Raw genomic sequence first — 25,708 nt, forward strand, 5'->3', positions numbered from 1 at the left:
ACACCAGCACATGCATTGCATATGGCAGGTGTTCAAAAAAATGTTAATTATTATCATTATTTAGGTAGAGAAAAGAAGGTCTGGAAATGCTGTTTCAAATATTGAATGATGTTCATTTAGTAGAGGGATTTGAATAATTTTGCAAAGCTTCAGTGGAAGAACTCAACCCTGTTGCTTTGCCTCCCATGGATTTGTCACCCCTTTTCCCCTGGGTGATGGAGCCGCCAAAGATTACTCAAAGCCCATCTCTTCTGAGCAGTGAGAAGCCCCAGAAAGGGGTTAATATCCCAGGACCCTCAAGCATGAGGCATCCTTCCATTTGGGAAATTAACCATGAATTGGGGTTCTCTTCCTGCGTTTATTCTCCAGACCAAGAAGTTACAGGAAGAGACATAGGTGGGGTTTTGCTAAGTAAAGTTTAACAAGTTTTACAATAAAAGCTGGTAACATTCAGTAAAAACAAGTCAGATGACATTCTGTTAGGCAATTAAGTGATCCACTAACAAAGACTTGATTTAGCCAATATTCCTTTTCCCTCCAGTAGCTTTTTAGTAACTTTACATATTAATTAGTAACTTGTCTGTCTTTGAGCCAGCAACCTTGCTGTGTTACAATTTTTATCTTGCAACAGAGATTCAATAGCCTGGGGAAATTTCCTGTCCTTTGCAAGGTCAATATTTGAAACTGCAAGGCTTTGGAAAACCAGGCCCTGTGAGGTACAATTGCTTTACAGTATATTCCACACAACCCCAAGGATAGGTGTGTCAGGGAAGCAGATTTCAATTGGATCCAAAGAGAAAGAGGGCAAGTGCTAAGGTTTATGGAATGTATTCCACGTGCTAGGTGCTTGCGAGGCACTTATCTGTGTGTTTGTATCTTATTCACTCAATAACTTGAAGGGGTAGTTATTTTTATTCTCATTTTAAAGATGAGGGCCATGAGACCCAGAGAGGGTAGACCACCTGCCCAAGCTTGTGCAGTGCCCCGTTCAACATTCCCATGGGGGAAGCAGCAGAGCCATCTCTCCAGTAGGCTGCAGAGGGGCTTCCCATGCTGAAAGGGAGGTCTCACTGCCCATGCACAGCCCTCAGCCTGGTTCTCCACAGTTTCACTTCAAACTGCCCAAGAGTCCAGGTCCTCGAGTTTATCCCTACAACCTCCTCGTTTCTGAGTGTAGCTGAGAGACCACTCCAGGGTCGACCCAGGCTGCTCCTGAGTCTGCACAGTCCCCTCTCCTTCTCTCAAGGACCTCCCTAAGCAATGAATGTGGGTGCTGATGTGAGCCCCAGGGACCCAGATGGGCTGAGGATGGAGGCCCCACAATGAGGGGGTAGCGCATAGGGCCTGAGCGGGAGGGAAGGTGAGAAGAAGGCACCAAAACCTGGAAGTCTGCAGCCTCACCTGCCTCAGGGCCTCGCCACTGAGGATGCCCAGAGCAAAGCAGAGTTCCAGGTTACCTCGGCCTGACTGAAGCTCCTTGGGAAAGAGGGGAATGCAGAAAGTGGGGAACCCTACCATATCCAGCACAGGGCCTTGTACTTAGTAGATGCTCAAGAAACATTTGTTGAATTCATTCTTCAGGTCAAAGGGCATAAGTAAATTTAATAAGCAGGAGTTATAAATGCAGAATCTCTTTTATTCCTCTCAAGAAAACTATTATATAAATGAAGAAATCGAAGCTCAAAGAGGTTAGGTAACATGCTAAAATCATACAGTATAGAAGAGGCAAAGCTGAGTTCTCCACTATGTTCTCTTGTCTCTCAAAGCAGGGACCAGCTCACCTTTTCTCTCCTGGCCCCCAAGCTCCCATAGCAGCAGAGACAGAAGCCCTGGGCCTCCTTTCCCCTCTGCTCACATCTTGTCTTTTGCAGACATAGGCTGCAGCTCTACCCTTGGGTGCCTGCCTGGCAGAGCCAGGGCACAGAACAGAGATATGTTTCACCTCTGTGTTGGTTAATTTTATGTGTCAACTTGACTGGGTCACTAGGTGCCCAGATATTTTGTCAAACATTATTCTGGGTGTTTCATGAGGGTGATTTTGGATGAGATTACCATTTGAATTGGTAGAATCAATAAAGCATATTGCCCTCTCCAGAGTGGGTGGGCCTCATCCAATCAGTTGAGGGGCTGAATAGAACAAAAAGGCTGAGTAAGAGAGAACTCCTCCTGCCTGGCAACATGAGCTGGGAGGTCAGTTTTTTTACTGCCTTCAGACTCAAATTGAAACATCAGCTCTTCCAGGGTCTCAACTGCAGATCTTGGGACATGCCAGCCTTCTTAATCACATAAACCAATTCCTTATAATAAATCTCTTTCTATGTATACATACATCCTATTGATCCTGTGTCTCTGGAGAACAGCAACACACCCTCCCTCTCTGACTCTCCCTTCTAGGATCTCCCTTACTAGGGAGAAAGTGGGCTGAGCAGCCCCTACTGAGCCTTCTGTGATCCTGATGCCCCTAGATGAGAAAAGGCCGGAAGGGCTAATTCCACGAGCAGCATAGATGAACTTCCAGGCCAGCACAAACCCTTGCTGCAGGCCAGGGCATCCTTTAAAGCTTATCTGATTCATGCTGCCTGAGTTCTCACGTTCTCTCCAGAGACAGCAGTGCTAAATCCCCACTCTTTTCCCACAAAGGAGAATGTAGTTCTGAAGACATTCCCTGTTTGGGGAGTGGGGGGATTGAGATTAGTGGTCCATATGGACTGGTCATTAGAGTCAGGCAAACCTGCTATCCCATTGACTCTCAGGGACCACTTGCCATTCTGCCCTACAGCCAGGTTAGGAGGAATAGAGGAGCCTTGACCATCGGCTGGTAAGAGTAGGACAGGGATCTGTCCATAGAGCCACTGTTTGGAAGCAAGTGAGAGGCCAGAGTGCCACGGTGAGCATCTGCAAGCCAGGAGGAGTCTGCTGGCACCCAGCTCTGACAGCTCCCATCCCGCCTGAACCCAGTTGAGCCCGGCTGAACCTGACACCGGACATCAGATCCCCCTTCTCATTGGGGTTCAGGAATCTCATCCTCCTCCCAAGCCTGCCACCAGAGGATGGAAAAATCTGACCCCATCTCAGGCTGTCATTCAAAGACAGCTAAGACAGCAGGACATGCTGAGAGAGAGAGAGAGAGAGAGAAAGTGAGTGCAGGGACTCAGAGAGCCCTGGATAGCAGGAAAGCTGGGCTCCACCCCAGCTGTAGGGGCCAAACTTTACAGGTTCAATCTAGCTGGGAGCATGCATGGAGACCCTATGGCAGGCTGGGCACTGCACACCTGAGTGTGTGTGTGAGAGAGAGAGAATTATAGCAAGCATTCATGTGTGCAAAATTATATCAAACAATTCTAGCAAACATTTATAAAGTGCATAAAATATAAATGTACAACTTGATGAACCGTAACCCCTACCCAAGTCAAGAAATAGAACATGACCAGCACCCAGAAAGCCCCCTATATGCTAATATAAACTTTTTCATTTAATATTCACAATACTCTTTACAACAAAGAAGGTGTTATTATCCCATTTATCTGAGAAGAATCTAGAGCTCAGAGAGGCTCAGAGACTTTCTAAAGCATCACAGGTGGTCAGTCAAACCCGGCTTTTTGTTTGACTCCACAACCGCATCCACCACCCCCCAGCTTCTCCCCACAAAACATGAGGGGACAAAGGACACTTAGAAGTGGGTTTAAACCATATGGTCCCTGTGGTCAGGAGTCTTGTGTTGGACAGGTCTTTAGACTTGATGAGGCTGGGGGCCTTGTTCAATTCCATATTCAATGACACTGATTTTACAGTATCATTCAAATGAAAAGGCAGGGAGCTTGTGGTCCTCTCCCCAGGGCTGCCCCAGCCAGGTCTTGCCCCTCTGCAAAGCTGCATTATGGATAGAGTGAATCATCTGGTCAATAATTCATGACGAATCGGGGCAGCGAGGGTAAGAGGAGAGCAGGGCAGAGGTATCAGAAGGGCTGAGGTCGGCAACTTGAGCCACACCCCCGTCCACCCAGGGCTGGGCTTTGCTCTGGGGAGAGGGGGCCCAAGAGTCAAGCAGAGCCTCAGGAGGGCAGCCACCAGGGAGATGGGGCCATGGTGGGTCAGAGGGCCTGGCACAGACCGTTTGGCTTCCTGCTGCTGATTCAGCTCTGCCTTCTGAATCTGAGGGCCTCAGGTGAGTGATCCTCAGACCCCCTAGGAGGTCCACTCCCCACTCACATCCCATTATTTCTTCCCCTTTCTCCCTTGGGATCCTCAGTAAAGTGCATTCATGTCATCCATCTGCTGGACATTCAACTAGCATGCACTGAGTGACCAATGTGTGCAGGGGGCGATGGCACTCTGCTTTGCCTTAGGAAGCCAGAGTTATCCTGAGGGCCTTGTCAGGTTGTCACACTTAGGAGTGACAAGGTTAGATCTGGGTTTCAGTAAGTGCCCTGGGTTTGAGGGGCTGAGAGCAGTTGGGAGGCCATTGCAAAAGTCCAGGTGAGAGATGCTGGCAGCTTGGGTCAAAGCAATGTCCATGGGGTGGAATCAGCTTCTGGGTGAAGCATTTTTCTCCTTGAGAAATGCAATGTCAGAATTTTGCCTCTGATCCCTTCCCACCAATTCCACACCTGTCTTCTCTTCTTTGTCTGGAGAAGCTGGTAGCAGTGGGAAGAGTCTGAAACTGGGAGTTAGGTTCCGATCTCAGCTGCACCAACTACTGTGTGGTTTTGGGTGAAGTGACTTAGTTTCTCAGATGTTATTAACTATCTGCAGGGTTGTCAGAATGAAGTTCAATAGACCGCTTGTGAAGAGTCTAGCACAGGGCCCAGTACGAAAGAGGTACTTATAAATTGAAGGTAGTGTGAATTACTCCTGTGGCTTGGAGGTCCTCCCAGGCACTTATTTCCATGGAAATCTGCTGAGGCTCTCAGCACTTTGTAGTTTTTTTCTTGGTGGCTGGCCAGTGTGGGGGATCCAAACCCATGACCTTGGTGTTATAAGGCTGTGCTCTAACCAACAAAGCTAACTGGCCAGCCCACAGCACTTTATAATATGCAGGCACACTCTGGCCACATAGTAGGGGACAGGGGCCAAGGCTCGGGTTGAGGGCTAGGTCCTGAGCAGGGAAGAACACCTGTTGAGTGACCCCCATGCAGACTATTTAGTGTCTGGCACCTGATAGACTGACAGTTCTGTAAGAGCAGGGATGGCACCTGGCACTCCATAACTAGTTGACAAATGAATGAATGCTGGATGGGTGAACACAGGCTGGTATCCTCTTCTCCTTGCTGCGATGGGACTGGAATGAGGTTGGATATGGCTCTGGAATCCTCACACAGAGACCCCCAGACCCTGAGTTGCCAGTGGCCATGTAGCTCTCCTGCGCCTCCAGGACCATGGTTGCCATTGGGCTGACCATCAGACTAACCTTGGGGTGTTTGTTAAAGATGCAGATTCCTGGACCCTGACTCAATGCCCCCACAACCCCCAGAATTCTGACTCGACAGTCTGGGGTGAGGCCCAAACATCCATATTTTTATCAGGCTTTCCAAATGGTCTGATGAGCAGCAAGGAGTGGGAACCTCTGCTCCAATTCATTCTCTGATCTCACTCAAGGAGTCCCCCACTCCAACCCCTCCTTCAGTGCATCCAAACAGGAAACCCCAGGCTCCCTCAGAAACTCTCCTGCCCACCATCTCCAGAAGTGCTTGTGTTATCGTACTGAACCCTGCCCGGGCCACCTGGGACTGCGGGACAATGAACAGAGGCTCCGGGCTAGAGCTGAGTGTGGAGACACCAGAACAGCCCAGACATCCTGTGTTGCCCCTTCTCTCCCCAGGCCAGCCCCAGCCATCCCCCAGAGCCCCCGTGGAGGAGGACATGTCCATCCAAGGAGTGCGGGGCGGCTCTGTGGAGCTGGCCTGTGGCTCTGGGCCTGCCCCACTGGTGGTTCTCTGGAGCTTCACCCCCCTGGGCTCCCTGGTTCCCTGGCCTGTGGCCATCACCAATGGAGCCGCATCCAAGGTGGAGGCCGGGGCCTCGGTTCTGGGTGTCGTGAGTCTGAGGAACAGCAGCCTGGTGCTGGGGGAGCTTCGGGAGGGTGCCCGCGGCCACTTCCTGTGCCAGGCCCTGCACGCTGCTGGCGGCCAGCTCCACACCACCTACTCCTCCTTCAGGCTGGCCGTGCTGGGTGAGGCCCCGCCAGGGAGGCAGCGGCTGCGGCTGCTCTGCATGCTGCTCTGCATCTTTGCATGTGCTCAGCCCACATTCTAAAGGGTGCCCCCTCGGGAGTGAGCAAACCTGGGGTCGTTAGGAAGGGATGTCGTGGGCCTGGTAGGCAGGAAAGCCCCCGGCCAGCAGGGGCAGAGTTGCTGGACACAGCGGGGCATGGCCTGGGTCTGCAATAACAAACCCGGGGACTCTCCCTCCTCTGGCCAGTGCCCATATCCAAGCCTCAGGTGCGGCTGAGTGACCCGTCTCCAGTGGAGGGAGCCTCCGTGGTGGCCACGTGTGCAGTACAGGAGGGCACGGAGCCTGTGACCTTTGCTTGGCAGCACCAGGCACCCCGCAGCCCTGGGGAGGCCCTGGTGGGGGTCACGGGGCCGCTGCTCCGGCTGGACCCAGTCAACCGGACCCACCTGGGCTGGTACGTGTGCAGCGCCCACAATGCTGTCAACGGGCTGAGCAGTGATGAAGCCTTACTGGATGTCATCTGTGAGTCAAACTCAGGGGGCGGAGTGGGTGTCAGGGCTGGCACCACCTACTCACCCATACTTGGCCTCCTGCTGCACCTCAGAACTCCCCAAATCCCTTCACAGCAGGAGTGCCCCCTCCCCCAAGAGATTCCAATAGGCAAGAGCTGCTGAGTGCTGGACTCATTGGTGCCAAAAACCTAAACCAAGGGATTTAATCTTTTTAAGGTCGTGAGCACCCTCTTCCCAGGAAAATGTGCATACATTCATTTCATGATTTTATCCACATTTCAGGCATGGCCTCGAAAGTCTGCCCTTGGGTTGAGTCTGAAGGGCTCTGTGGGACCAAACGATCCCTGAGGAAGCAAGGAGGTGGCCACCCCGGGGGAGAGGGCAGTTAGCTGGTCTGAAGTCTGAGGCTGAGAGCCTGCAGGTAGAACTCAGAAGCCACAAGTGAAGGGCCAACCCCGTGGCGCACTCGGGAGTGTGCAGCGCTGGGAGCCCAGCAGCGCTTCCACCGCGGGTTCGGATCCTATATAGGAATGGCCGGTGCGCTCACTGGCTGAGCGCGGTGCGGCGACACCAAGCCAAGGGTTGCGATCCCCTTACCAGTCACAAAAAAAAAGGACAAAAAAAAAAAAAAAAAGAAGCCCCAAGTGAAAGGTGGAGACTGGGATGGTCTAGAGCTTGCTGTCTAATACAGCAGCCACGTGTGTGTCTCCCATCAGCTGAGACGTGGCTAATCCAAACTGAGCTGTGCTGTAAGCATAAGGTACACACTCAAGTTTGAAGATGTAGTCTGAAAGAAAGAATATGAAATAGTTCATCAATGACTTTTATGTTGAATACACATATTAAAATAACAACGTTCTGGATATATTTGGTTAAATAAAGTTAAAACCGATTGGTGGTTTGTTTTGTTTTGTTTTTGCTTAATTGGGCTTGGTTATTTTTAGTTTTTAAGATTTGGCTACTGGAAAATTTAACATCTGTGGCTTGCATACATCTATTGGACAGTGCTGGTCTAGAGGGTTTTTATTTTTTATTTTTTACTTTTATTATTATTTTTTGACTGGTAAGGGGATCGGAACCCTCAGCACGGTGTGGTCTGCACCACGATCAGCCAGTGAGCACACCGGCCATCCCTATATCGGATCTGAACCTGTGGCCTCGGCACTACCAGCACCACACTCTCCTGAGTGAGCCACGGGGCCGGCCCTTGGTCTAGAGGTTTTAAGGAGCAAGGACTAATGGTGTTCTCTCTGTCTCCATGGTGGTAGTTTGTGAGAATTGTAAACTGAGGACTGTGGAGGTGGGTGAGCAGTTCTTGGGAAAGAGATTGGAGCAGAATGGAAGTGTGCAGAGAATTCAGTCCTCTCTGGGAGTCAGGGAGAGCCTCACAGAGGTGGTGACACTGAGCTTGGAATGCAGGAGAGAGGGGAAGGCGGGTACCCAAGCAAGTGGAAAGGACTGGCTGCTGGGATCGTGCTCGGGGCAGTGTCCTGCCATGTAATCCTCCCTCTGCAGTCTAGAGTGACCAACCGTCCCAGGCCCAAGAAACCCTCAGTCCCGGGCACAATGGGAGGGTTGGTCATCCTACCTCTCTTCTGCCTAGCAAACTCTAGTGTGTAACCCAGCAATCCCCAGGGGAGCCCCCAGAACCACAGCCCCCTTCCTGAGCCCCCACAGCCCAGAGTGCTCACCGCCATGAGCCCTGGCCACCCTGCACTGTACCATGCTCCCTGGACTCTGAGTTCCTGGAGGGTCTGGCACAGGGGCTGACACAGAGCTGGTGCAGCCTACATGCTTGTGAGATGAATGAACACATTCAGAGAGGATTACATGAGTGAATGAGGGAATGAAGATTGGGGAGGTGTGACAGGACTTCCTTGCTCTTCAGATGGCCCGGACAAGCCTGTGATCACTGTGGAGCCACTGGGATTCACGGAGGAGGGTTTTTGGGCCAGTGAGAAAGAAGAGGTGACCCTGAGCTGCCTGGCTGCATCCAACCCTCCTAGTCATTATGTGTGGCTCCATGAACACATTCAGGTCCACACTGGGCCAACCTATGTCATCACCAGTGCTGGTCCCGCCCACACAGGCCTGTACACCTGCCTGGCCCACAACAGCCACCTGGACACCCACACCCAGGCCACTGTCCAGCTCACCATTTACTGTGAGTATGTGGGTCGGGGTATGACCAGACCTAACCCTGGGTCCACCCATGCTCTGGCAGATCCCAGCCACACTGTGGAAAGTGGTATAGAAGTTGGGGGGCAGGGTTGGTGGGCATCTCAAGAACCACGTAGAGTTGAAGGGCAGGGGGAAAGACTAAGGAAACCATGGGAAAGGGCAGGGAGAGCGGGAAGCCCCCGACCTTATGTAGCCCCCTCCCAAAGTGCTTATTCCTATGTCCTGAGGTTGGACAGGACTGAGGCACAGAGAAGGGTGCAGTAATGACAGTGAGGCAAGAGGTCCTGGCTCCAGTTGTCCAGAAGCAAAGAGGAGAAACAGGAATGGGGCCAGCTGTGAGGGCTTCTGAATCCCTCAGAACTCTGAACTCCTGCCCACCCCTTAGTCCCCTGCTCTGCGACCTGAGAGCTCAGCCCTTTCCTCCCAGCCCCTCGGAGGGACTCAATCTTTCTCCGCTCACCCACTTCTCCCTACTTCCCTACCCTTGACAGCCCAGGCCCCAGGCCCTCAGCAGGGTGTGGGGGCTGCAGGGCACTGGCAGGGAGCCTGCTGCAGCCAGCCCCCTCCTCTCCCACTCCCCTCCCCCAGATCCCCCCGAGGGGCAGCCCTCCTGTGCTGTGCTCCCCACCATTGGGGCTGTGACTTTGCTCTGCACCTGGCCTGGGGGACTTCCAACTGCCCACCTGCAGTGGGAAGGGCCCCAGGGTACAGGCCCTGCTGCCCCCAGCAACATCACCTGGAGTCACACAGCCACCCAGCTCCCCAGCGGCAGTGTCTTCACCTGCACTGGCCAGCACCCAGCCCTGGCACTGCCTACTCTCTGCAAGATCACGCTCTGTGAGTGGACACAGGAAACAGCCAGGGCTCTGACATTCCGGGCAGAGCATGGGGAGGGGCCAGGGAGAGCCAGAGGGGCCTGGGGTCCTGGGCAGAACAACAGACAGCGGACTCCAAGACACACCAGGTAAGAAGGAAGTGAGCAGCACTTAGCCTAGCCCCTGCATCCCAGCTTCTCCATCCTCACTGTGTTCTGTCCTGCTTGGCTGGGGCTGGGACACCTCCTCGCAGGCTCCCACTGGGCTTGAAATCGGCCTTTGGTGCTCTCCCTGCCAAGTGTGCTCTGCTGCCTCCTCTCTGCCTGGGAAACTCCCACCCATCAGCCAAGACAGAGTTCCAATGTCATCCTGTCTGCAAAGTCCTCCTCCCTGAAGGCCCAAAGAGTTTGTCTTTCTACTTGTATCCTCACACTCATCAAATCATACTGTAATTGTTTAGTGTCTGTTCCCACCGTTTCCCTGGCATATGCTCAGCCAGCAATACATGACAAATGAGTGAAAAACTGAGGGACACAGTAATGCAGGAATGAGGGGGTGAAGGAGTAAATGGAGGAGGGGTGTGGGGTGGGCCTGCCGAGCCTTTCTCCTCCCACCAGCTCAGCTGAGCCATCATTCCTTTCCAGGGGAACCTCTAGGGAGCCCCACCTGCTGGATCGTGGCCACAGCAGGAGACCAGTTCATCATGCTGAGCTGTGAGTGGCAGGGAGGCAAGCCCCCCGCCCTGCTGAGCTGGCTGGATGGGCAGCAGCAGCCGCTGGGCAGCAGTGGCTCTTCTCTGGCCATCCACCTGCTGCAAGCCCAGGAAGGTCTGGCTGGCAGGGAGTTCACCTGCCAGGGCGCTCACCCACTCAGGACCCCTGACCCACATTGCCAGCTCCAGCTAGGTGAGTAGGGGCTAGTCACTCAGTCCTGGGGCTGGGACAGGAGGAGTGGACCTTTGGAACCAGGATGAGGGCTCTGGGGGGGTGACTGTGCTGGAGAGAAAAGTGAGTCAGGAGAGAGATTGATTCACCTTGACTCCCAGGGACTTGAGTTTTTTTAGTCCATAAAATGAGAGGATTGGTCTAGGTCAGTGTTGTCCAATAAAAATATAATGTGAACTACATACTGTATGTAATTTTTAATTTTCTAGTAAACACATTTAAAAAAGTAAAAAAACAAGCATTTCATTTAACTCAGTATATCCAATATGTCATCATTTCAACGGGTTATACTAAAAAATTATTAATGAGATTTTTACGTTCTTTTTTTCATCCTGTCTTCAAAATCTGTTGTGTATAGTGACCGCACATTTCAATGTGGACTGGCCACATTTCAAGTGCTCAATAGCCAGTGTGGCTGGTGGCTGCGGTATTGGACAGCACTGGTCTAGATGATGTGGGAATATCTTTTTCTCATTTGCATCTATTTGCATAAGGGAGGTGCCTGATTACATTCCTGACTTGCATTCATGTTTCAGGTATCACAGGTCTCTCGCTACCTCTCTCACTCTGTTTTTGGTCTGGTTCCTCTCTCTGTCTTCATTTGGCCCTGTCAGTCTATTGCCAACTCAAGAAAAAAAAAATTAAATATTGAAGTAAAAAAATGTGAGAAAAGCAAACAAAGGAGCCATCAAATACAGCAGTTCTCACAAAATAATTTATCTCTTGGTCTCTAAAGACTTGATGACTAGCATGTTTTCAGGGGCTCTGGCCCTTACCCCGAAATATTAAGTCTGGGTCTTTATTTGTTTGTTTTTTTGTCTTTTTCGTGACCGGCACTCAGCCAGTGAGTGCACCGGCCATTCCTATATAGGATCCGAACCCGCGGCGGGAGCGTCGCCGCCCTCCCAGCGCCGCACTCTCCCGAGTGCGCCACGGGCTCGGCCCGAAAGTCTGGGTCTTTAATAAGAGTCGGTCCATAAAGAGTGAGCACCTGCTACGGGCCCAGCACTATGCCTGGAGCCAGCCAGGAGGTGGCGGGCCATTAGCGGGACGGGGCCCTGTGCCAGGTGCTGGGAGGGGGTTCATGTAGAGACAGTAAAGCAAGAGCTGAGGCTGGGGGGTGGGGTGGGGGGAAGGGAGCTTGGAGGAACACTGATATTATCAGTAATCTTGGAGCAGACTGTGATAGGAACTTGGCATAGAATGGGAGCCTGAAAGAGGAGGTAGATGGGCCCAAGACAAGCTTCGGTGTCAGCTCCACAGCCCTTGTCTCCTCTTAACCCTGCTCTTCATCCCGTGCACCACGGGCCAGCACCTTACCCCCAATCCCTCCCACTAGGTGGGACAGGGAACTTGTTCCAGTCTCACTCTGTCCCTGCAGAAGCCCCACAGCTGGCAGTGGTTGAGCCCTGGGTGTCAGTGCTGGAGGGGGGAGAGGCCTGGCTGAGCTGTGCCCTCCTGGGGGGCACGCCACCTGCCCAGCTCCTCTGGCTGGGCCCCCAGCGACAGCAGGTGGAAGCCGGCACTTTGGGATTCGCGCTGCACGCCGAGGGTGCCCAGCTGCGCCTCCGCGTCCGAGACGCTGACCCGGCACGCCACAGTGGCACCTACCAGTGTGTGGCCCGCAGCGCCGTGGGCAACCGCAGCCGGAGCGTGGTGCTGGAGGTCCTGAGTGAGTGCGGGTGGCTGCGCGTGTGCGGCGAGGGGACGGGGGACCAGCAGCCCAGAGCGCTGGAGGTGGAAAGCCACAGGAACGCCCTGCTCCAAACGTGGACGCTCGAGCTCCCCGGGGCACAGGCAGGGCGCGAGAGCGCCGAGCTGGGTATCTGGGCGATTCCAGCGTGAATCTGATGCTCTGCTGAGCACAGGCAAGCAGAGCTCCCTGCAGTCAGAATCTTCTCCTCTTCTAGAAGAGGAAACCGACCGAGACTAGACAAGGACAGCTCAGGTCTACAAACCCCAGTCTAGTGTCTTTTCTGCCTGGCCAGCCTGTCTCCAACAGGAGCAAACTTGGGTGCACAGCACAACACACTTGGCTGTAGGTAGACACCGCCCCGTATGTGTCCCCACCCTCGCCAGGATATCCAGCTCCTCCCAACGTCACCATCAGCCGCCTGACCTACGGCAGGCACCGGACAGAGGTGCAGCTGCAGTGGGCCGTCGCGGGCCCCGGGAACCTCACGGGCTTCCGGGTGCAGCGGAGGCCCAGTGTCCTGGGCCCAGGCGCTGGGGCTTGGGAGACGGCGGCCAGTGACATCGAGCCAGAGAGCAGGGGCCGGCGACTGGGAGGCTTGGACCCGCGGGTCCTTTACGCCTTCCGCATGCTGGCCCTGAATCACCACACAGCTGGACATCCCTCTGCTGTGAAGACACCAGGTGCTGCAGAGGGACTCGCCTCTGCCCCAAAGACTGGAACGCTGGTTCCTCCTCCTCCGCACAGGGCATTTCCTCCTCTGTACCTTTGTCTACTTCCTACTGGATTCCCCCATCCCCAGTCTCTGTCCTCCTCTTCCACCCTCTTCTCAAGTGATCCCTACTGCTCTTCATGTCCCTCCTGGGGGACTCTGGGCGCTCCAGGTGTGGGGTAGGGACCCTAATTCAGCTTGATTCAGAAGAAATAGGGAAGGAGAACAGGGTGCTGGTGACTAAGAACAGGAGCCCACTCTGTGCCTCAGTCTCACCTCCTGGGGTACAGGTGGGCTCTCAGCTTCCTGCTGCTCCCTCTCCATCCTGGGAGTTCCTTATTTTATGGCATAGGTCCCTTCGGCTCCAAGCTGCCAAGATAACTAGCCTTTGTGCCACCAAGAGGGGATCTGGCTGGGGACTGACTGTCAAAAGCACCTCTTTCCTTGGGAGACACTAGATCTCCAAGTTCTCTGAATCAAGCCTTGGTCTCAGTCCCCCACACCAGCTGGAGGGAGAACTGGATGAGCAGAGCCCACCTCCTCCATACCCTCTAAGCCACCGCTGCCCAGGTTCAGCCATGGCTCAAAACCATGCAACCCACACTCTCCCCTCCAGCCGACCCCCCCTTCAGTGCCTACCCAGCAGTGTTGGGTGCAGCAGGCACAGGAATGGTGGTGGCAATGGTGGCCTCTCTCCTGGTGTTCCAGTACGCTGCTCGGCACCCTGAAACCTTCCCCTGTGAGTGGGAATCTGAAGAAGGGAGGGCTGCTGGACCCCACAGGGTGGCCAGGTCTAGACCTATCTAAAGGAGAAATGGAGTGCTCTGGGTGAACAATCTAGGCCCTTCTTAACTGTGCCCCTCCCCAATGCTAGATGTTGTCCTTCAGGGCTCCAACGCCCAACCTCAGGCATCTGGGGCCATCGCCTTCTAGGTTCCTGAGACCCTTGTGTGGAGCCCATTGGGAAAGGGTCATTCTCCTGGGATCTGTGCCAGGCTGGTCAAGTAATGCCCCTTTTCCTTTTCTTCCTACAGGCCTTGGTCCGTTCCTTGTTCCCATGTGAGTGTGAAACCCCAGCTGCTTGGGGGTCAGGACTCTCCTCTAGTGGGAAAGGCAGGCTGGGGAAGGGCACTCACTTGCCACTAATGTGACTCACACCTCATGCTCAGGGAACAAAGGCAGCAACAGAGGCGTTCAAGGGGAGGCACTGAGGCACAGGCGGGTAAGCACAACTTTATCCCCCAAATGACCACTCATGTATAAGGAGACCAGAGCTGAGTTCCAAGCATGATGCTTGGTCTCTCTTGTCCTCTGAGAACATTCCGGGACACCCCCAAGACATGTCTCTTTGCCCATGTATGCTCTTTGTAGGCACTGAAACCCCAACCACCACCCCAGGTTCGGATCCTGCAAGAGAATCTACTGAGGCTCCAGTAAATGTCACCATCACAGTGACTGCAACACCATGAGGCCCGAAGAAGAAGGTGCAGCTAGGCTTAGGGAGGGCAGGTGGGAGGCAGAAAGATCCCCCCATCAGGCTTTGGTCTTAAAACCCAGTAGCTAAGACAGTATCTACCCCTTCCTCACTTCACACCCAGTCTTTACAACCGGTACAAGGTCTAGCTGCAGTGCCCCTAAGTGACTTGGTTACAAGAGAAGTCCTGGTCCGACTTGTGGAAGACAGAGGTGGCAAGACCAGAGGAAAGGCTCACCAGGCATCTGAGAGCAAGTGACAAAGGTGGCACTGGGAGCCACCGCCGTTACTACAGAAGTGTAAGCAAGCTAGCTGCTTCCAGACAAAAGTCTGTGGATTGAGAAATTCCTAAATAAATCATACCCAATGTTCTCACGCATAGAGGTTGTTTGAATCACAGCTCCCATGGGGAGAGGCTGACTGCTCAGTGCAGGCCTTGCTGGTGGGAAGCAGCAAGTGAGTAGGTACGGGCCCCTGCGTTCCACTGCAGCTCCGGAATATCGCCGACTCTGCAGTGGGCAGACTCCAGGAGTCTGTGCCAACGAGACACAGGGCAGAGGTGCTCCAGAGGCAGCTGCCCACCACCAGCCCTGGCTGCAAGGACCGGGGCTGTTCCAAAGTCACACTGTCAGCTGCCAGCATGACTCACCGGCTCCAAGCCTGTGTGTGTGCCTGAGATCTGGGTGAAACACAAACGAGCGCTTGTTCCACTGACTAGAACAGCTGCCTCTGCAGGGGACTCAGCTGAGAAGAGACAGCAAGAGAGCCGGGGATGATCTGCCAGCAGTATGGAGAGTGGCGCCTGAAGGAGATAGAAAACTGGGAGAAAATTAAGTAGCTTCTTCGGTTCTCACAAATTTAGACTTTATTAGAAAAGGGGTTTCAGCTTCCCTCAAAGCTCTCAGGACTGGGGCCAAGGTTGAAGGAAGGCTTATTAAAATATGGGAAATAAAATACAAAAGGGCCACACCCAACGCAAATGACTCTGTGGGCTTTCTGGTCAAAGCAGCCTAGGAACTTTGATATTTTAGGGCAGTAAAACAAAGCGTCTTCTTGGGGAGGCTAAATTTCTAGCCTAGAGTTCATCCAGATGATGGCCTACGTTAAAGGTAAAAATAGGCTGGCTGGTTAGCTCAGTTGGTTAGAGTGCAGCCTTATAACATGAAGGTCACGGATTCGGATCACCATCCTGGTGAGCTGCCGAACAATACGTATATATATAAAGGCAAAAAACACTGTGAGGAGGGACTACTCCTCAGCTTCTCCTCAACCTTCTCTCCCACCCTCCTTTCTTCCTTCCAAAGAAATGCTAAATGACCCTGAGGGGGTCTTCCTGCCTCTTTGCAGATCCTTGGCTCAGGTATTTTCTCAGCCTCCCCATAAAACACCTCCCCAAGATCCTGCTCCTTCAGGGCCTTGATCTCTGCAGTCAGAACGGAAGGGATTAATTCACTGGGCTCTTGGGTATACACAGGAGAATTTCAGGGGAGAACAGGGGTGAAGTTTCCAAAGAAATTCAGAGTAAGACATAATACCCACCCTAAAAACAAACTATAAGCAGCTTTGCACAAACAGGAGTATCTGAGTATCCCCATCTCCACGGGCTACTCCACATGAAAGCAGCACTCTCTTTTAATAGAAAAGTCATCAACCAAATAAAACCTGTCAAAGCTACATCATTTAAAGTATGTACAATTTCAAACATGACATTACAACTTTAAGGAAAATAAAACATACTTCTCAATATGATACAAAACATGCATGTCGAAGTCATTGCTTTAAAAGAGAGCAACACAGGTGAAATTCAATTATAAACTTAACTTCTTGGCAGTACTGTAGCTGGAATGAGATTTGTGGCATGATCAGCCCAGTGTGGATGCACTGGTCTTCACAGACTCATTTGACAAAAATCAAACCCAGAAAGAAATGCTTTTTGAAAAGACCACATCAAAACATTTAAAACATTGCAATTTAACGTGCACCCTGTACAGCACCTACACCAGACTATCGATGCATTACTGAAAGAAGAAAATACAAGGCAGAGAGTGAAACGATATCATGGAAGTGGGGGAAGCCTAATGTTAAAACAAAGAATCACACAATTCTACGACGAGAAGGAACATGAAGAGGCCTGACCAATTTCATGATAACCGGGCTGAAAGGAGATCACATTCCCGGGTGGAGGTGGAGGTGAGGGGCATCAAGGGGGGAAACGTGGATGCTGGAAGACTAAGCAATAAGCAAAAAGCTCTGCCCATGTAGGTCAAAGCACAGCTTCTCTGGCTGCAGTTAGAGCCTCAGGGGAGTTACGCAGCAGGGGCAGACAACAGCATAGTAATGGGACTGGTCCTATCAAAGAGTGAACCCCCATGCCTTTGGAAAGCTGTATACAAAAGTGGTAGGAGCAGATTACGGCTCCAGATAAACTGGGTTCTAATTCGGGCTCTGTGGCTCATTGCGTGACTTAAGCATCTTAACACCTGCTTTGCAGATTTGTTGTGAGGGTTAAATGAGATAACAGTAACAAGCACCGAGCACAGTGCCTGGTACACAGCAGTTCCTCAACAAAGGTTAGTGCTACCTCCCATGGTGTATGACGTCCTCTTATTTCCTGGTGGAGTGACATTAGGTAGGACTGTTTTGGTAACTGTGCAGGATATAAAAGTTCAGAACAACTCACACTTAGGGAGAACTCATAACTCCTAAACATAAAGGTAATTATATATATATTTATATATCTCAATATATAAAGGCATTTTTTATAAATAAAATACAATAAAAAGGATAACACTTAAAACAGCGTTACTAATAATATAAATAAAGCAGTCCACAATGAGATTGCCCTAAAGGTAAAGCCATTTTCTCTTCCTCAGGGACAAATCCCATATTCAAACTCAATCTTTAAAAGCAGTTTATGACCTAAGGCTCATGCTAATACACCTGTTTCCTGAATCAAAATGACTGCCTATGGACATTTATTCCCCAATCTTCTATAACTCCCTTTGTGACAGCATGGCTGTAACCTGATTGGCAGACACAGGGTGTGTTTTCATATTCTGTGTACTAAGACTTTGTCCTTTGCTAGTCACAGAAGTAAGGGACACAGCTATCTCCCTCCAAAGTTAATTGCATCTAAGCAACACAAAGAATAAATCCAGTATACTACAGGCATGGACATGTGGAATGTAGAAATTGCTCCTATTGCATCCCTAATACCCGACTATGAAGTTATAGTCACTACATTCTACTGGAAGTAACTTTTGCTTAGTGACCCAGCTTAAACAGCACATTTTCACTAACAGTTCTATTTATAAAATATATAGACATATGTAAGGGAATAATGATGCATTTATATAGAAAGTTGATTAACATAGCATTCTATTCTATTCCATTGCAACTTCTGGGAAACTGTAAAATTTTTTCACTAGACCTGCTTGACTCTACATAAAGAAAATTATTTTTTGTTTCTTTCCCGAAATGGATGCACAGTCCAAAAAAGAACAGTGATCCATTAAAGCTTGACTCAAGCTATGAAACATTTATAATGTTTTTTTGCTTTTTTAAATGTGGAGAAGAAAAGCTCTCCAAAGGCAGCTGCAAATGTCCTTGTCACTCAGAGGCAGCAGTAACTGTAATATATATGCTCTGCTGACCAAAATTTTAGGTGCCTGTTTAGAATGATGACATTCTTAAAAAATGTCAGGAAATTAAAAAACGAAACAAACAAAAAACCTTTTTCCTCCAAATTAACTCTTTTCTGACACATCTTTCAGGCTGTTGTACATGCTGGCAGTAAGAAAATGACTATTTTCAGGTGTTCTGCACCATGAGCCCGTTCCTATGCTAGCGGAATAGACTGAAGGGTTTCCTCCAAGATGGGCCCCCTGGAGCCTTCCCCTCCCTTCTTAAAATGTGTATCTTTCTCTTCAAGCTGCCACTTTAAAGTCTAATTTGGTTCCTACTCTTAGAAACAGTCAAAAGGAGCCCCATGGTGCCCATTTTATAAATTCATGTAATTTTAAAGCAGTGGGGCATTAAGGCATTATTTCTCTCTCTGGCCTTGGTTCTCTTTTTGCATACTGCAAGAATTCAACTAGACCTTACACTCTACCCTGTCCACAACACTGCTTATGATTAGTGCCTAGAAGACTGGACATTACTTGTACCCATGTGCAGTTAGAGGGTAAGTCAACAGGTCACATTATCACTTCTGTGGAAGGCATTCTTATAAAATTCATCAGCCAGATCTGCTATTATAAACATTAGTCACACCTGTAGTTGATTTCAAAATGTTCTCAGAGAGTCTGATAACAGTATTGAAAGACAGTTTTCCATCTGAAAAAGTGACTGGTGACAAACTGCAAATGGCCTATGCTATTCCCTCCTAGCTGAATCAGCCAACAGACTAGGTCCTTTGCATGAGGATCTTATGTCACTGAGGTTTTTGGAAAACATGGAATGATCCCTTTGCTCTCCAGAAGATTGAAAACTTTGTAAAACAAGGTTGTTCCCTACTGAGGGGAGGAAGAAATAGAGAAGGAAATTTTTAAGGCATAAATAATATAAAAGGGCACACATTTTAAGATACATTCACATGACATTACTACTACAAAAAAAATAAATAATGATTTTCTCTGATTGATTGAATGAGTGAATGTCCTTCAGACAGTTCATTCCCAGGCCTGTTCTGTGCAGTTATTGGCTTAAAGTGGGAACACAATTAATCAACCAGTCGTTTGCACATCCTCAGGTTTCCTGGGGTTGCTGAAGGACACCTGATGAGCTGTCCAAAGGAGTGCCAGGAGGAGACCAGGTTGTCTTCTCAGTACAGTCCTCTGAGACGTGTGACAAAATAAGAGGATTCCAACTTAAAATTTTGTTCTCTGTTTCTGAATTAACACAGCTGTCTCCTGAAAAATGGAAAAGTTTGGGAGCATTATAAAATAATAAATGCTGATTTTTACAAAGCAGTCTAAAAATATTACCTTGAGCAATAAAGAAAGAATAATGAGCAAAAGTAGAGCCTGGTTATGTTTGGTTTGAATTTGAGGGAGACAGCAGGTTTAAAAGGTTTAAAATAAAGTTGAGTTCTCATGAATAGTTATACAATTCATCAGAGGATTAAAACAAACCCCTTATAAGCCCCCAAATAACCACCTTAAAGAAAGACTGCAACTCCAGAACCAGCTCAAATGAGAAAGGGGCCCATGTTCACAAAATGCATTCTTCCAGCAAGTCTTCTGTTCAGACACAAACAGAATTAAAGCCTCTCTGGATATATGTTCCAAAGTGTAACGGGATTAACAGCCTGAGATGAAGAATGTGAATAATAACAGAATTTCAAAGAATCCTTTATCTAGTCCCATCTTTTCTTGAAGTATCCAACACCCCCCGCCCAGTCTCTTAAGAAACATGTCAACTGATCAGAGAGAGAAAACTCTGAAAGCATCGCCTGCCCTGACACAGTTCTTAGCTAACTGAAGACTATCTAGAAACATAAGGTTGTTTATGCCTCCCTGTACCTCTTTTGAACTCTGCTGTATCTTCTGTGTGATCAGAGCTGATGTCATTTATGTGGTCCTGACAACAAGGATGCTGAGTAGGTGATGGTGCCATACTGTCCTTAATGCTCTCCTCAGGTGATTGGCCACAATTGGGGACTGTGGAAGCCAGACATACAGGCTTCTTCATGTGACTGAGGGGCCTCATTTCCAAACCATCCTGAGGATAAGGTGCTACAGGAAGAGGGACCACAGGAAGAGGGCTGCTGCCGAAAGTGCTGCTGGTCTTGGTGAAACACCTGCAGAGTTTAAGTCAAAAGAAACAGAATTGCGTATAGAGAGATCAATAATTACAATCAGTTTATTCTGAGATATCATTTGTTATTTTGTACTCATGAATTAAGAAAGAACAATGCTTAGAAAGAACTAAATGATTCCCTATGTCTTAAATATCAAGAACTCAAAAATTACAGTGACAGTAAAACACGACAGGAGAATGTATCAAAAGGCCAGCCACGTAAGAATGGAAACTTATATGATGACCTATCCCACATGCTCCTTTGTCTTAGGCCACAGTCAGATGCTGTCTCCAATTTCATTATTAACTGGCTCCCAAATATAGCACACAGAAGGAAAGGGCCATTAGCCACTGGAAGAAATGAGGGGAAAGAAGAGACAGGACAGAAACTAAGAAACTTTTGGTCACATGAGATAAATCATCTTATGAAAGTCAACAAAAACACACTGCTTTGAAATCAGATGATATGTTCTCTTTCATTGTTGGAGAAAACACTACAATGATTAGACATTCAAAATCCAAGAGTTTTTTATTTTTCCATTTTTTTCATTGCAGAATTAATTACTAGAATTCATTAGCACTGAGCATTTCCCTTTCATCCTGCTTGACTTTTATTTCCTGCCTTCACCTAAGGTGTGTTAATTTTTTTTTTTTTTCTGTTCTTCAGACTAATTTCTACTGATCTGTCTTCTAGTTCACTGACTCTTTCATCCACTGTCTCCATTCTGTTGTGAAGCTCATCCAGTAAATTTTCCATTCCAGTTATTGTACTTTTCAGCTCTGGAATTTCCATTTTGTTTTTTTAAAGTCTCTGTTTCTCAGCTGAAATTCCCTGTATGTTCATTTGATATGTGCACATCTTCTTTTAAGTCCTTGAACATATTTATAGTAGCTGCTTAAAGTCACTGTCTGCTAATTGTGACATCTGGGTTATCTAATGGTCTGTTTCTGTTGACTTTTCCTCTTCTTGAGTATTAACATTTTCCTGTTTCTTCACATGTATTTTTTTTTTTTTTTTTTACTGGATTTTCCCTCTAATTTTCTGGTTGTTCTGTTGGCACCAAACTCAGTCATCTGATACCTTCTGCTTGGGTCCTTGCCCCAATATTGGGAAATGCTTACAGGCAAAAACCCGTCAACTTAGAAATCTCACACACTGTCGAAGGGTAGGTTGTCATTCAGTTTCTGGCTGCTTATGGTTCCTCACCAATCCTCAAACTGTTCAGATTTTATCATTACTATCTGTTGATGATCGAGCTATTCCATCATCACGGGAAGCCACAGCCTCAGAAATACATTTTTTATTGCTAAAATTGGGAGTAATAAAAGTTGGAGATGACAGTGCATTGGGCTTTGATTTGGGCATATTAGGCATGAAATTCATAGGACTAACCAGTAATATGCTGGAATTAAGTAGTGTTAGGAAATAAAGATAAGAATTCTTTGGATTTCCATCCTTTAAGCTTGGGATGGTATGTTTCTGGGGCATATGTCATTAGTAAAAGGAAGTCCACGAAACTATTACTAGAAGCTCTGTTGGCTCAAGTTATTGGAAATACCAAATGCTAAGCATGAAGATAGATATGAACCTGAAAAAGAAGAAGATAACTGTCAGTAAACCAAATCCTTAATTTAAATAACTCCAACTTCAATTTCAAAAAGAGAGGTATGTATATACTCACTATATAGTTAATGGAATGCAGACAGCAGGCATCTAAAATAAAAGCGAAGTATGTCAGGTATTCATTTGTACAAAATAATTTGAGTATGGTATTATCTAATATGACTAATCTTTACTTTTAGTAATAAAACAAAGAATATATGCCTGATTTAAATATGACCTCAGTGTTCCCATGCATGCCTTAAGCCAATAAAAACTGCAGGAAGCATTGATGTAAAAAAGAAGTTCGTTGGAGCCAGAATCAGAGCACTGGAATAGACAGGTCATGATTCCAGAAGAAGATGTCATTCTTTATTCGTTCTCTTGAACATCTTATTCAACTTTGAACTTCAAAGGGTGAGCACTAATCTCCTGAAAGCCATTTAAAAATGTCCATGTTATCAGTGTCTTCCTTTCCTGTATTTTTTTTATTAGTCTCTTCCACTCGCCCAATACTCAGGGAACCCCAAAAATCCCTCTGAATGTATTCAACGCATGGAATGTACAGACACTAAATAGGGTAAAATGTGGGACACGGTCTGGGAGAAGAAACCTTTCTGAATTCAAACTACCACTAGTGAGAATTTAATGAGTATTATCCATCTATATAAATAGCCTTATCTAGAAGAATACTTTATTCAAAAAGCATTTACTGAATACCTTCCAAATGTCAGGCACTGTGGTAGGCACTGAAAATACAAAGGTAAATAGAGCAGAATGCCAGCTCCCAGCATAGCAGAGGAGTCGACAAGTAAACCAATCGTTGCAATATAACGTAGTGTTATGTAAGAACATATAAAAGACACTGGGAGCACTTAACTTCAAGATGGGTTATAGATGTGCAGCTGATAAGAATAGGGCACTTTCTACCAGTGTATATTCTTCCATTTTATATTGAACTCAATTGTCTCATAAAAAGGGAAATTAAATTAGATAGCAATTAAGGAATTAGTAAGAAAGACTCTGATTTCAGAATATCAGAAATATCTCTTACCAGGGGAATCTATATGGGTACTGTGATTTGTTGGAAATAGTTCTTAAAAATTAAATTCCTGGTTTCTGGGCTATAACTGATGCGTATGTATCAGAACAATTCTCCTGCTAAGAACAACTAAAAAGATGGAATAATCTTATTTTACATCTGTTGAAGGCATCATAGAGCTACCAAAGCACTGGAGTGGCTGAGATTCTAGAGGGAAGGTAATCATGAACCTGAGCTTCAGCACCACTTCTCCTCTGCAGGCATTTGCCCAATTCAGTGCCAGATGAAACACTAAGACAACAAGATGGAAGTGGTAAGCTAAGAAGCTGAGCAGGGCTTTTGGCTGTTTCATCGGGCTGGGAAGACAAAAACTGGAGTTTAGAGCCAGCCAAGGAGAAAAGGCCCAGTAAACACCCCAGACATTTAATTGGGACCCTTTAAGGGCTACATCCTAAAAATAAGAGCGAAGCAGGAAATAAGGCTTTTTACAAACACTGAAACGAAGCATTCAATCAGTTCAATCCCAGATTGGCTTACAGTGATCTGACCCTTGCCCAACTGCCTGCAAAAGCAAAAGCAAATCCTTTCTGGAAGAAAAAAATATCTTCCAGAGCCTCTACAGTTTTTATATATAATGTCCAAAACTCAATAAAAAATTACCACACACATCGGGGAGAGAAGAACAAGAGAAAAACAAGTGATGTTATGAGTAATTAAAGACTTTTTAAAAACTGAATAAATATGTTCAATAAAATAGCTGACAATAATTTTAACAGAGAACTAGAATATTATAATAATAATCACTTGGAAATTTTAAACTAAAGAGTAGAATGAGTGAAATTAGAACTCAATACCATGGGGGTAAGAGCAAGCTGGGCACAGACGAGTGGAGGATCGCTGAACATAGAGCACGACATTACACAGTATTCAGACTAAAACACAGAGAAATAAAAGGAAGAAAAACTTAGAAAGAAGCTTAAGAGATATATGAGGCATGGTACAGTGAGTATAACTGGAGTCTCTCTGAAGGAGAGAAAAGAAAGAATGAGACAGAAACCATATTTGGAGAGAAAAACGCTAAGAATTTTCTAAAACTGCTGAAGGCTCAAGCCACAGATCCACAAAGCTCTATAAACCCCAAGCAGGATCATTACAAAAAAATTACACCTACAAATGTCAATAATTAAACAGCTGGAAGAAAAACACAAAGAGAAAATCATAAGATCAGCCAGTGGAAAAAGACATATTAGCTTGAAAGAAAACAACAATAGCTGCACAGATGATTTTTCAACAGAAATGATGAAAGCAATAAACAATAGAATAAAGTCTTTGAAGTATTAAAAAAAAAAAAAAAAGAACTGCCAATCTAGAATTCAATAAACAGTAAAAAATATCCTTCAAAAAGGAAGATGAATTGGAGACATTTTTAGACGAAAAAGCTGGGAGAATTTGTTGCCCCCAGACCTGTACTACAAGAAATACTAAAGGAATTTCTCCAAGCTGAAGGAAAGTGAGTAGCAACAGATAGAAGAAAGAAAATACAGAAAGGAATGAATAGCAACAAAATTAATGTAGGGTACGGATGTTGACTGCAAAAAAACAGTAATTGTAATGTCTTAGAAGATTTTAAATATTTTTAGAATGAAAACGTGACAATAATAACACAAAACAATGGAGGGGAAAATGGAGTTAAAATGTTCTAAAGTATTTGTACTGTCTGGGAAATGGTAAAAGTACTAATCTACATCAGATTCTAAATAAAGCCATAATGTCTAGCACCAAGCACATAGTAAATGACATATGGTAGAACCTCAAAAACGTTTTAAAAAAATAAACATTAGAACATCAGACTTTTTTAATACTCTCTTTCTCAAGTAAGTAAATTAATTATCCGGGAACAACGACTAAGCTAATTAGTCAAAGTACCTTATAACAATCTTCATCCAATAGTAAGACGAGACATGCAGACTAAAGTGGGAATGAACTGACACACTTATGCTGTCAGCTTCCTGTATCACAATAGTAGTGTTCAATATGTATCCTGTTGTCTGTATGGTTTTTCTAATATCTGTCAGCTCCAAAGTTGTCTGACTTAAGTTTCAATCTCTTGAAGGACAGGTGATGACTGTCCTCCGTGCCAGATAGAGCTCTTAGGACAATAATACATACAGCACAGTCAGGTATTTAATGAAATCCCCCACGAGTGACGGTGCGACACAGACTAAGTGAGCTTCTGGCTTCGAGTTCCATTTTCTCAGCAAGAATCTGGAGGTAATACAAAGGTTCTAGAAACCTATTTTTAAAAGACAAAGAAGTATCAGATCAGAAAGAAAAGTTTTCATTGAAAAGTGGTAAAATTAAGCTGTAGAAAAACAGAAAAAAATACTTGCCAGAATTTGAATAACCAGGAAGTTCCCTACAAACAAAATATTATAAATTAATAATTTGTTTATACAGATATAAAATGAATGAATTTCATAATTTTGATATAACAAAACCATGAAGACTTACCAATGAGATGCCTCAAATCCTGCTTTCTTCCTTTTAGATTCTTTTTTTTCTGCTCTTTTCTTTAATTTAAAGCAAAGTTGCAGAATGAGATTTTTGAGTGAAGTCTAAGGGCAGCCTAACAATTTGACCGTAACGAACAACAGTGAAGCTATATCGATGCGGCAGGACTGAAGGAGTGAGCCAGACAGAAGAGAGAGCGCCACGTACAAGGTGTGGTACTCAGTGTGCTGATACAGACTTTATACATAGAAAGA

The 25,708-nt window shown here is 47.2% G+C and overlaps 2 protein-coding genes across 2 annotated transcripts in view; one reads left to right on the forward strand and one right to left on the reverse strand.

The window, feature by feature from the left end:
* The first annotated feature begins 4,083 nt into the window (after positions 1-4,083).
* VSIG10L2 (V-set and immunoglobulin domain containing 10 like 2) lies at positions 4,084-14,497 on the forward strand. The gene is made up of 12 exons (XM_063092558.1): positions 4,084-4,165; positions 5,819-6,169; positions 6,418-6,693; positions 8,572-8,847; positions 9,453-9,701; positions 10,324-10,584; positions 12,005-12,295; positions 12,703-12,999; positions 13,645-13,767; positions 14,063-14,087; positions 14,198-14,250; positions 14,400-14,497. The coding sequence occupies exons 1-12, from the start codon at positions 4,084-4,086 to the stop codon at positions 14,495-14,497; spliced, it is 2,382 nt and encodes a 793-aa protein (XP_062948628.1).
* A 4,751-nt stretch (positions 14,498-19,248) lies between these two features.
* The window catches only part of CDON (cell adhesion associated, oncogene regulated), a 54,082-nt gene continuing 47,622 nt past the window's right edge, over positions 19,249-25,708 (reverse strand). The window contains exons 18-19 of the mRNA XM_063094546.1: positions 20,025-20,302; positions 19,249-19,412 (exon numbers count right to left, since the gene is read on the reverse strand). Of these exons, the coding sequence (XP_062950616.1) occupies positions 19,249-19,412; positions 20,025-20,302 (442 nt within the window). The remainder of the gene's footprint in view (positions 19,413-20,024; positions 20,303-25,708) is intronic.

The sequence above is a fragment of the Cynocephalus volans genome, chromosome 4 (genome assembly GCF_027409185.1).
Source record: "Cynocephalus volans isolate mCynVol1 chromosome 4, mCynVol1.pri, whole genome shotgun sequence".
Classification (NCBI taxonomy): domain Eukaryota; kingdom Metazoa; phylum Chordata; class Mammalia; order Dermoptera; family Cynocephalidae; genus Cynocephalus; species Cynocephalus volans.

Coding starts and splice junctions, on each gene's coding strand:
- VSIG10L2 (XM_063092558.1), top strand. CDS start 4,084: ATGGTGGGTCAGAGGGCCTGGCACAGACCGTTTGGCTTCCTGCTGCTG. Junction 6,694..8,571: donor AGCCTTACTGGATGTCATCT/GTGAGTCAAACT, acceptor CTTGCTCTTCAG/ATGGCCCGGACAAGCCTGTG. Junction 13,768..14,062: donor GCACCCTGAAACCTTCCCCT/GTGAGTGGGAAT, acceptor TTCTTCCTACAG/GCCTTGGTCCGTTCCTTGTT.